A 12,280-nucleotide genomic window follows, 5' to 3' on the forward strand; every position below is an offset into this window, starting at 1 on the left:
GATCTCTGACTCTTAATATTAGTTGTCAGTTTGGTTATCTGTTCAGTCAGCAATCAGTTGATTAGAAGCAACAAATCGGAAGGAGGTGTTATACCAAAGGCCATTCAATAGCAATAACCAGAAACATCTATTTTTACAAACCAAACATAAAAGTTTTTTAAGCCTGTAATTTTGAAACTATTTACCATAAGGTTATGTGGGCTAAACTGCTTCAAAAATGCCTTAAGGGCAATGTCCCTGTGGCACTGTTTGATATAACAGTTATTTACAATAATGCTTCTTCGTCAACACGCACAGTATGCTGTCTTTAATGCGCTTTGCACAACTTTGTGGGAAGTTACGTAGCATCTCAAGAATAATGCCCATTAGAAGGTAATACTACTTTAATATTTAACACTAACATAGTTTAAAAAGTTTTTAAATCTTATGTGGAACGTCTTACTTCCTGACATTACAAATTCAGTATTATGTAGTACCACGAAACTGTGGTGAATTCCAGTGAGAAAATGAGACAGAGTGATGCATAATCTCAAAGACAGAATGTTGTCTTCTGAGTCTGAAGAAAAGTGGTCATCAAATTTGAAACAAAGTGATCATCAAATTTTTATGCTGTAGTTTGACTTCTATGAGAAACTGAACTCTGTATTAAGGTAGAAAGCATGAAGGGGGTTTGGAGAAGGGACAACATTTTCTATTTATGCTTTTGATGTTTGGGCTTTTAAGTTTTATTCCGCCTGTGCGTGTGTTAATGGCCAGCACCTGTGATGTTTGTGTCTGTTGCCTGTGTTCCAGGTGGTAAAGCCAAAATCTCCCGAGCCAGAGGCAACCCTGACATTTCCATTTCTAGACAAAATGCCTGAAACCAACCAGTCACCTTTGCCAAATCTCAATTCTCAAGGTAAAAAGAAGGAAATGTTTTGTTTTAGTTCTACATGTTCTGCTGGGCCCATTTGTAGTGAAATACTCTTTATTATAAAGACAGATTCCTTTTTTTGTGTTGATGTACCTTTAGCTATTGGGTTTTCCCAGAGTCCATGATGGCCGAATCAATAACATCAGAATGAGAGCTGGGGCTACATTCTCTGTTTGGCTTAACCAGGAACCTCAGCTGCTGGGACCATTTTGTCAGCCAGGCGCAGTAGGACCTACACAAGTGTTTAATACCTGAAAATAGTTTGTGTTGCCTCTAAAATGTTTTTTAAATTACAGGATAAAAAATCAATAACGTTAATAGTTTTATCATGTCAGCTTCAATATTTGTTAATTATTAATCTCTAGTCTTCTTAAAAATACTCATTTAATTTGACAACAATTGACAATAATTTGACCATGGTTTTGGAAGGAAGTCAGATTTCCTTACTCCATAATAGTTTCTGGATATGCATGATGATTACTGAGAAATCATTCATGATCGTAGATTAAATGTGTTACTCATAACCAAAACTTTAATCTTTTCAAAAATCTTTATGCCAATAATATATATACACACATATATATATACCTATTGTACATATATATATATATAGACTGAGGATATATCTTAATATAAATCATTTGTTTGGTACATTTGAATACTTTTGATTTTATATAATGTGGAGAGTGGTAGCCTCAAAAAATATTGGGTGTTTAGGACCTATGAAGGTGTTAGAATGACAGTGACTACTGCAAACTCCCCAGGGTTTCAGGCCCTATTTACTTGTGAATTCACCCCCTTTGCTTTTTAGAAGCCCAGCTTGAATCCCTTTACCTTGGTAAGGACTGCACGTTCCCACACCACTAGAAAGGAGCCTTAAGGATGTGAACAGTGGAGGGATGGGTCCTGAGGATCCGTGATTTGTAGGGACTGCTTCACAAGAGAAAGACCACTGGCTTTACTGCTGTGAGTTCTTTCTCTTTACCGGTGTGATGTGAAAGTGGCTAGACTTCAGGAGGCAAAACTGTAAGATTTCTTGTTTTGTTTTGTTTTTTTTTAATGTACTTTCCCTAGTACATTTTATAGATTTATCGATCCAGGCAAAGAGAGATTGTACAGGTCATTGTGACTGGGGATTTGTTACTTTTCTTTTCCACGCTGGGCAGCTATTTGGCAGAACCTGCGTTGGCTTCCATTAGTCTTTGTTGATGGCTGGGAAATAAGTTAGGCTCTAACTGCATAATAGGAAGTACTCAGGAGGGAATTAATTGGCACAAGTACTGATGATCCCTAACTTCTTCTAAATGTAGAAACAAGTTTAATACTATCTTCAAAGCATTTGATTTAAATTTGTCAGCCCTCCTGTCCTGAAGGGAATGGACAAAAATAAATTCTCCCAACCAGGCCAGGAATTGTTCACATTTAGATTTTAATTCTGCCCTATCTCTAGCACTTTTTTGTACATAAGTAATATAAAGAGGAAATAGACATTTTAAGCCATATTAATTAATTTTTCTGTCTTATGTATTTTTCCATCTCATTATCTGTTGAAAGGCATTTCAGTTTTATAAAATGTGCTGTTGAATTAAGGGACTTGACTTCATGCTTTATCTAAGGTGAATGATTAAAAAATAACATTCAGTAGCACTGGAGCATTTCCAAAATCATTCTTCAAGATGAGATTATATTTGTCATATACATGTTCCAAGTTCTTGTCTGGCTCATGGAACTGTAAGTACAGCTGCAGGCTCTGGAGACAGAAGGCCCACATTCAGATCCTGTCTCTTCTGGTTCTTATCTGTGTGATCTTCCCCACTAAGTTCTTTCTAATCTCTGTCGTCTGTAAACTGGAAATAGTAGTTCAAACTTCATAGGGCCATTGGAAGAATTAGATAGGATAAACAAAAAAAGAGAGAGATAAAAAGCATTTAGCTTAATAGCTGGCCCAGAATAAGCGCTATAATATAATCTAGGAGCTGCAGAACAGTTGAATAGGAGTGGAAGTGTAAAGCAAGGTGCCAGGCAGGAATAAACCTTTCTCAAATGCTCTCCTTCAAAGAGCAGTGTTTGTATTATAGAGATATAGCTTAAGCAGTGATTTTCAAGCACGAGTGTGTGACAGGGTCCTCTCTAGGACTGGTTAAAACACAGACCTCTGGGCTGCACCCCTGCCATGTCTGATGCAGCGGGTCAGGCCTGGGGCCACAATATTTGCATTTCTAACAAGTTCCCCAAGCTGAGGCTGATGCCACAGACACAGGGATCATACTCTGGAAACCTCAGGCTTGAAGTATGTGTTTCAGTTGCGCACCAAGGACATCACTGGTAGATGTACAAGTAACGTGATACTTGTTTGGTAAGTTCTTTCTTCGTATCTTTCAAGAAGCAAAAGGCCTCTAATCAATGTATTCTTAAAAGACATGATTTGTCTTTAATTTGGGGGCAAGTATAGGGCTCTGCCCAGATATGAAAAGTCAGTGCACATTTAAGTGACTAGTCAGAGGCTGCACATCAAGTCCAGAGGAGCCTGTCGGATTGGGATCAGGAATCTGGGAGCCACACCTGATATTCTCTCCCCAGGACGATGATGTCACCACCATCACCACTGAGTCCTCTGTCTCTGGGCTGATCAGACGGGCTACCACAGATCTACTGGAGGCCCTAGTGGCGCTCCACAGATTTCCCTCCAGCATACACAGTGCATAAATAGTCTTTAAATACTCCAAAAACATTCATAAAATGCATTTAAAGATGACAATTTCCTTTTCTCAACTGTCTCCCAACAGTAGAAAAATAGCTCAAATGGATGTTTCAGGGAAATATGTGCACATTTTAAAAACTGATGTCTTTATTTGCATCGAGAATGATGACAGATGAGCCCAGCACAAACGTTCAGGATGCAAATGCTTGCCTTGAGCTTCTGTCTGTTTGCTGCTACCCCATTAGAGATACACACATATACATCGTTTTGCTGCACGCATATGTGACTGCCACCACAGACTTCCACAGTAACCTTTATAAAGTGTGTAAAAATAATTGAACTCATCTCTCCTGTCTTTTATACTTTTTTCTAGTGCTCTCCAAAAGCAATGTCAGCTCTGCATTTTGCCCTTGCATAGCACATTCTCCCTCCATATTGAGATTCAGCACCTTAAATGTCACCTTTAAGTATGAGCCCCTAAAATCCAAACCAGAACCAAAGACAATAGCATAAACTTGCCCATCTATGGACTTTTGTCCACATCTTTGGGTTTTGTGTCTGTTTTATTGTGATACATAGATTCTTAAATACAGGTACTTACAAAGTACATCTATAACAGGGGTCCCCAACTGGGACTGGGCTGCACAGCAGGAAGTGAACAGCGGGCAAACAGGTGAAGCTTCACGTGTTTCCAGCTGCTCCCCATCGCCCGCGTTACTGCCTGAGCTCCGCCTCCTGTCAGATCAGCAGCAGTATTAGATTCTCATAGAAGCACAAACCCTACTGTGAACTGCCCATGCGGGGGACCTAGGTTGTGCACTCCTTATGAGAATCATCCTGAACCCACCCCCACCCCGCCCAGTCTGTGGAGGAATTGTCTCCCATAGCATCCGTCCTTGATGCCCAAAAGGTTGGGGTCTGCAGATACATAAAGATGTGTTAGATTCTTTCACCCTCAGTCCTTGTGTTGACAACAGCCAGACCTGTGTTAGTACTTGGGAGCGCGGTTCTATGCAAGTCTCACCCCTGTTTTCACGGTTTTCTGTTTGTTCTGTTCTGCCATCTCATCTAGAGTCGCCTGGCACTGCCAGCATTCCGCTGAGAGTTCAGAACTCTTGGCGACGTTCCCAGTTTTTCTCCCAGTCAGGTAAAAGGCGTACTGGGGAGCTCTGTTTCTTCTGTGCAAAAATCCGTGTTGTGGGCAACCAGTGCTATCGGGTACTTTTCTTCACTTCTGACTCCAGAGGGGGCGTGGGAATCTTGTTTCGGGCACACAGTTAAGCGGAGTTAATTCTTTGGTATCAGCACCAGTTAATACTAACATTAGGAGGAAAATTCATGGAATTTTGATTTTGAAAATCCAAAGAAATGATATTTACCTCTTTCTTTATGGTCCTCTTTTTTTTTAATAAAAATTAGAAGCACTTAGCAGGAACTGGTCATGGTTCTCTTATTAACTGTGTCACCCTCTCTACCTCCTGATGACATCTGGCCCCTCTGCGCGCTCCTTCTCCACGTCAGATGGGGGGGTTGTCAGTCAAGCCAGAGTGCGAGGTGCATTAAAAGCAGCACTCCAAGGAACAGATTCTGCTTCCTGTAGTCTAGTGCCTGGTGCTCATTGATGTGATCAATCTTTTATACTGGTCGTGACGTCTCTTGGTGATGGGTACAAGCTGCTTCAGAGGCCTGCTTATTGTGATTATCTAGTGCTCTTGGCTTACCAAAGAAAAGTTGGCTTGAAGCTGACATAGGACCCACACTTGACTGAAGAGGATCAAAGGAGAAAGACAATTAGAAGCCACTCACCTTGTGATCTTTTTCCCTTTCTTTCTGTACAGTGGATTCTCCAAGTAGTGAGAAGTCACCTGTAACTACACCTGTAAGTAACTCCCGTTAAGAAATAAGATCATGCATTTAGTGGATTTGAATTTATAAGGTATTTAATTCACTTAGGATTCAACCCAAAATGGGCTCCAAACTTTTGATTCGAGAAGAATATATGTAAGTCGTGTATAATGCTGTCAGTTGACTCATGAAAAAAGACATGGATTATCGTTTTGCAAAGTTGAAAACAAAATGGTGAGTCAGGAAAGTGAAATCAAAAAGAAACAACCGAGATGACTTCAAGTCATCTCAGTTGTTTATATTTGTAAAAAGTAATAAAATATGTAACTTCTGTAGGCATTCAAAAATCATTTTTAAACTTTTTAATTAAAAAAATTATTTTTCCAAAATTTTTTTTCTCAATGGGACGGTACATTAACACAGTGTGCTACTGGCATATAGGACCATTTCTGGGTGACCCAAGCTGTCTGAGTTACACTCCTCACAGTCAGTATCTTGAATATTAGCTGTACATTTAGTTTTCAATTTTTTATTTTGATGAAATAAAAAAAAAAGCATTTCCTAATTAAAATGTCAAGACACATGACATTGTAAAAATTCCCTGCTCCCAAATTATGCCTGAACACTCACTCTCTGTAGACCTGACTCTTCTCTGAGCTGAGTGCTTCTGGTGCTGGGCCTGTCGCCCTTACTCTCTGAAATTCCCATCGGATCTGGAGCCTTCCTCCACGGGTCAACGGTGGCATTTCTTGAGCTACCCAGGTGTCACCACACAGTCATTGGTGTACCTTTGATTACAGACTTGCTAACCCTATGACCCTGAAGGTGCTGTATATCTTTTCTGAAACTTGTCTTCCTGGGTCACACAATGAGGTAGTAATACTTTCCTTCCAGGATATTATGAGCTTCATTTGAAAAAATTACACACAAACCTCTAGCATAGTGCCTGATACATGAACGAATCCTTCCCAATGGCTGATCCAAGAGGCCCACCGTGGCCAAAACTGATTCTTCTCTGTGGGTGAACTGTCTCACCTTAGGAATTCCTAAGTGCCTGTGCAGGATGGAGAAGGGTCGCCTCACCCAGTATCACAGAATTCACTGATTTCCATTTTAATGACACAGGAACAACACTGTCAAATTGTTCTTGTCCCCCCGTGGGGAGGGGTGGAAAGAAAGGGTGTCCTAAAGAGACACACTCTTATTTCTAAGGTATAGAAAATAGAATAAGAACGAGACAAGTTACTGATCTATATAAGTGAATTCCCTGAAAATGCTGACCTAAATTTGATGTTCTTTTGACTTTTTGTGGCCATCCCTACCATTTGCAGGATCCACAAGCATGAGTATCGGTGGAGGCCCACGTTTCACATGTCTAAGTACATTAAAGCTATGAATTTTTATAATGTTACAAACCAAGCCATCCTCATGGCCTGGCTCACATTCTCAGCCTGAAGATGCTTCATGACCAGACCAGCCACTGTGCTCCTGGGTGGTAACCTGATCGACTGGGGGCAGAGAAGGATGGCAGGTGGGCTGACCCAGGTATCTTGGGCAGTCATTAGGCCCCTTGGAACCTTGGATGAGATTGATTCTGTCCTGCTCTGCAGGCAGCCTCAGCAGGTGGAGTCTGCTTGCCACCCACCAGCCCAGACTCTTTCCCCTCCTCCCTACTCCCTCACCCCTACCCTGCTCCTTCTCAGGATTCTGAGACAGTGCTATGGGGCTCCCAAAACCACCCCATCAGAACAGAGGGGAGTGAAGAAGCAGTTACTGGGGAGACTTCTTTTCCTCAGCCTATTCTGGGTGACAAGGGAGGCCAACCTTAAATACAGCAGTCGTCCACTTTGGCTGACTTTAGGGACCAGTTCTGATTTTTCTTCCCCCTTGGACTCTCGATCTCATTCATCTTCCATGGCCCAGTGCCCGCCTTGGGTTATGCATCCTGCTCCCATTATTTCCATTCACTCAAATCACACTCACACACACACACAAAAAAACCTGTTTAAAAGACCAAAACAAACTCAAACAGGGGCTCTGTATCAATCTAGAGGGGTGAGATGTGGCAGGAGATGGGGAGGGAGGTTCCAAAGGGAGGGGATATATGTATTCCTATGGCTGATTCATGTTGAGGTTTGCAGAAAACAACAAAATTCTGTAAAGCAATTATCCTTCATTAAAAAAAATAAAATAACATAGGGGGGAAAAAAGACCACCAAAAAAAAAGTCTTTGTGTTTGAACGGGCAGTTCTGCTGAGATAAGCACGCCTATTTGCTTGAACCCAGGATCAATATACAGAATGAGTATCTTATGCTCAGGAGTGTGAATTCATTTAAGAAGTCACTGGTAAGAGAAATGAAGCAAAAGCCTTCCCATGCCAGTGGCTCATTACTTTGTGTTTTCGTTAGCTCCAAAAAGGTTCACAGAATCATACTAGCATTCTGGAAGTAAACCAAAGATGGACTAAAGCTAAAAAGTGGTTTCTGGGGAACTTCCCTGATGGTCCAATAGTTAAGATTGCATGCTCCCAATGCAGAGGGTATGAATTCAGTCCCTAGTCAAGGAACTAAGATCCTGCATGCCTAGTGGCAAGGCCAAAAAAAAAAAAAAAGTAGGTTCTGCCAACAAAGAGTACCTTTAGAAATGGGAAGACTTCTGCTTCTGCATGTCCATCTGAGTATCAGACCGGGAGCTAATTGTGTCCCTTGTCCCAGCCTGGCCTTGAGGATGTGGCTGAATTTTGATCATGGTTTTATTTTCTAAGCAGTTTAAGTTCTGGGCGTGGGACCCAGAAGAGGAGCGCAGACGACAGGAAAAATGGCAACAGGAGCAGGAGCGTTTGCTCCAGGTAGGTTTGCTGCTTTTTTCCCTTCTTTTAGGGATGCTCTCTTAATTTCTGTTGTGTTAAATAGTTGTTTAGCACAGGAGATGCATGGACTCAGCTTCTTCTCAGAAGTCGTTGAGTCTAAGTTCATCCGTTTTGTGTCCATGAGACAAAATGCCCGATGTCTAATTCCTCCCACCAAAGGTTACACTGATGAACATAAGGGGAAAAAAAAGATTCACTCAGAAAAAAATTCAGGTATTGATTAAGGGCCCACCGACCCATTCATCATCTCCTTAGCTGCCAGTCAAATTCCAGTCCAGCTAAGGGTGGGAAAAAATCAGAAAGCTATTTGATGTCATATATGTGAAATAAAATTTGACCTGGGTCTTATATATTAAGTAGAAGTACTTGCTCCATCTTTGAGCAAATGCTCCTAATTTTCAATTCTAGAAAAAATTCACTGCTGAGTGAGGGAGACATCATCAACTCATCCTCTTGGTGAAGGAGACATGACATCAACTCCTAGAACCGATAAACCTAAGAATCTTTGCTTGTTTTTCAGCTTTTATAAAGTTTGAAGGTCTGTTTCCTCTATTCTGAAGCTCCCTGGAGTCTGTCTCTAGAACTTTACAATATTAGGTTTTGATAAAATTTTGACCTGAATTAAAAGCCTGCTGTGGGTTGACCAGCAGTGGTTTTTGCCAGAGCATGAATACAAACGTTAGTTTCCAGGCAATTCCGTTAAGTTCTTTCGCTCCTAAGGTAATGACAGAACAAGTAATACCTGGAGGAATTCTCGGGGCCTTCCCTCAGAAGACAAAAGCACAGACTTTGTCAGCCTCCGAGAGAGTGCGGACAGTAATCAGCCTACAGTATTTGACTGTGTGGGGGACGATGTGCTCCAGGAGTCCTTTGTCTCTGTCACGCCAGGGATGCCCTTCCCAAGGCATCCGGGGCGTCAGTTCTCATCTCGAGCGTTCGTCTTCATTTCCGTGTATTCATTTCTTCTAGTCAAGCGTCAGGGACTCCGGTCACATTTTTAAAGCTCTCCAAAATTCAGAGTATTTTGCTTTGTTCTCCAGGAGAGGTGACTAGTGTCACATTGTTTCATATTTTTCAAAACAATAATAGCAGTTCTGATATGGACACCTTCTAATGGGCTGTTTAAAAGCTACTCTTAATTCAGGAGGACTTAAAGCCAGGAAGACTCCATTTTGGTAGAATGGCCACTCAACTAATTATCATCTTATCCACTTTGGACCTTTCTCTGTATTGTAAACCTGTGAGATTTTAAAAAAATCTTTTCTTAAACTCTCCCAGCAGCAACATATTTCTATTAGCGGAATGGCAAAACTTATCTCTGAAGGGCCCAGTAAAAGCAAACTATTGGTTTAGCCTAACCCTTAAAACGCAAGTTAAGAAGATTTTAGTCTTTTTATAAGCAAATGTCTACTCATATATCCGAGGAACAATTCTATGAAATACCCACAGCAGTAAAGATTGTTCTCCTTTGGATTTTTATGTCCTTAACATGGTGAAGTACCACAAAATAGTATTCCTCTTTGGGTGCATGAATGGGTTAGATTCAGAACGTTACAACAAGAAGGGAGTTTTGCAACACATTGTGCATGATGGTTTACTGGGGGAAGGTCCCAGTGCTGTGTGCACTGGTCAATTCAGAACAATCTATGGAAATTCCGTAACAGGAGAGATACCAGAAGGAGCAGGACAAGCTGAAAGAAGAGTGGGAAAAGGCCCAAAAGGAGGTGGAAGAAGAAGAACGCAGATACTATGAGGAGGTAGGAAATTCCCTGGTAGGAATTTAACCCTGAAGCCTTAATTCCTCAAAATCTCTCAGAACTTTGTGTGTCCATTCTGCCTGGGGTGTGGGGCTATCTTTGATTCTCTTTACTCACAGTGGAGCCCCATCAACCTTTTAAAAGAGTCCTGTAGACTGTGAAAGACCACTGCTCTCCCAGATTTAGTTTGTGGTGAGGGTATGTTGAGTCATGGTCAAGGGAAGGAATAGAAGTATATCTCTTGTTTAGTCATAGAGGTCAGATTTTTTATTTGTCTTACAAGGCATGAAAGTATCAATTTGTTTATTTGTGTGTTTGTTAGGGAATTATTTGTGTGTTTGGTAGTAGAGAATTAATACTAATTTTGCACGGATAATTTTGATATCAAAGCTAAATGAATCCTTACTACTGCATTCACCATAATACTAAAGAGATTTGGAAGGGAGGAAAATTTGGTTTTGTTTGTTTCATTTTTTTTGATGAACAAGCCAGACCATATTCAAGAATTTGAAGCTATGCTTTATGTATATTATCCAAAATTTATGATTAATATTCTTGTGAATTTTATCTTCAACAATAATTTTTATGCATAATCCTCCCCCATAGCATTTCTAATTAGGCTTCTTGAATCATATGAACTCATTATCTTGCAAAGACTGTTTTTCTAAATTAAATGCTAATTTCTTAATCGTTCCCCATAGAGAATGCTATCTGATTTTAAAAGACCTTTTTTTATGCACTGCTTGTTTGCACATAATTCTGATGTGTTCCCCAAGATCCTTTAATGACACTTTTCTCTTGACAAATACTGTTTTTCCTTTTTCTCCCTTTCATTAATTCCTGTCCTTCCCCTAGGAGCGGAAAATAATTGAGGACACTGTGGTTCCATTTACTGTTTCTTCAAGCTCTGCAGACCAGCTCTCTACATCTTCCTCTGTGACAGAAGGCAGTGGGACGGTGGTGAGACCATAGATTAAAAGCAATTCATGAAATAAGTAAACCAAAATAAAAATATAAGACCACAAGGCCAAGTTTCCCACCAGTTTATACACAGGACTGCTATAGAATCATGTCAGCTACCACATGGCCATTGTACCCCATGGTACCATCACCGCCATGGCTAAACCCTAGAGTCGATCCCTAAGAAGCAGCAAACACATTACTGAGGCCAGCTCTGCCCACACAGGCTGGCAACCAAAGCCCCTGCACTGGTTGGCATGACCCTGGTTAGCGATGCCATGTGCTGGAATGTCTTTCTCACTGCCCATCATTCATTCACTCAGCAGACGTGTTTCTGCCAGACCATTCATCTCTTTGCCCTGGATGATGCCAACAAAGCCAACAATATGCTCACACCAGCCTCCACAAAAGTTGCTTCTAAATAGCTCTTGAAATTCCACATGAGATATATATGTGTCTTCAAGGGCTGGAGAGAGTCCAGAAAGGCTAGTCTACCTCTATATCCCCTAAATAAGGTCATGGAGGTAGTGGGCAAATGTCATAGCAAGACCTGGCTTGTCCATAATCTGCACTTGATGTTTTTGGTGACATAAATAACAGAATACACTCATTTTGCAATGAACATAATACCAGTTGGGTATATGTCATATTTGTTGTTTCTGTAGTCAATTAAGGTATGCTGCAACACACTATTTTTTTTAATTGTCCAATTTTAACTTAATACAGATTATACAAAAGAAAGTCACTACATTTGATATTGCCTAGTTACTCACCAAGCTCAGAATATTGCTTATCTTTGCTGTTGTATACAAAGATCATCACAAAAGCCAAATCTTTCGTATCTCTTTCATGCTGCTGCTTAGTCGCTTCAGTCATGCCGACTCTGTGCGACCCCATAGATGGCAGCCCACCAGGCTCCCCGGTCCCTGGGATTCTCCAGGCTTTCATATATTGCAATAATTATGAAACACTGTATAGTCTTTAAAATAAGTTGTTTGTAATCGTAATCAAAGGAATTCTACACTGTCCAACAACTAACGTTTCAATATGCGCCAGCCATTTACACATACCGAACTTTGAATTTTTTATTTAAACTTTTGAAATTTAAACACTTTTAAAATTTAAAATTAAAAATTTTTGTATAGTTTTTAAGGTTATACTCCATAATCTACATTTTAAAATAATCCATGGGCACTTGAAGCCACTTGTCCCTAAATGAGCAGTCCTATGATCT

The 12,280-nt window shown here is 40.6% G+C and overlaps 1 protein-coding gene across 27 annotated transcripts in view; it reads left to right on the forward strand.

Annotated features, from left to right (window-relative positions):
- LIMCH1 (LIM and calponin homology domains 1) overlaps positions 1-12,280 on the forward strand; it is a 351,821-nt gene that overhangs the window by 322,526 nt on the left and 17,015 nt on the right. For 15 of the 27 annotated variants that reach the window (XM_061419995.1, XM_061420001.1, XM_061419996.1 and 12 more), the window contains 5 exons: positions 793-898; positions 5,453-5,493; positions 8,228-8,308; positions 9,994-10,086; positions 10,942-11,046. In XM_061419995.1, coding sequence (XP_061275979.1) covers positions 793-898; positions 5,453-5,493; positions 8,228-8,308; positions 9,994-10,086; positions 10,942-11,046 — 426 coding nt within the window. Of the gene's footprint in view, positions 1-792; positions 899-4,686; positions 4,762-5,452; positions 5,494-8,224; positions 8,309-9,993; positions 10,087-10,941; positions 11,047-12,280 lie in introns of all 27 variants that reach the window. The other 12 variants (XM_061419994.1, XM_061419997.1, XM_061420000.1 and 9 more) reach the window with 3 other exon arrangements.

The sequence above is a fragment of the Bos javanicus genome, chromosome 6 (assembly GCF_032452875.1).
Source record: "Bos javanicus breed banteng chromosome 6, ARS-OSU_banteng_1.0, whole genome shotgun sequence".
Taxonomy (NCBI): Eukaryota; Metazoa; Chordata; class Mammalia; order Artiodactyla; family Bovidae; genus Bos; species Bos javanicus.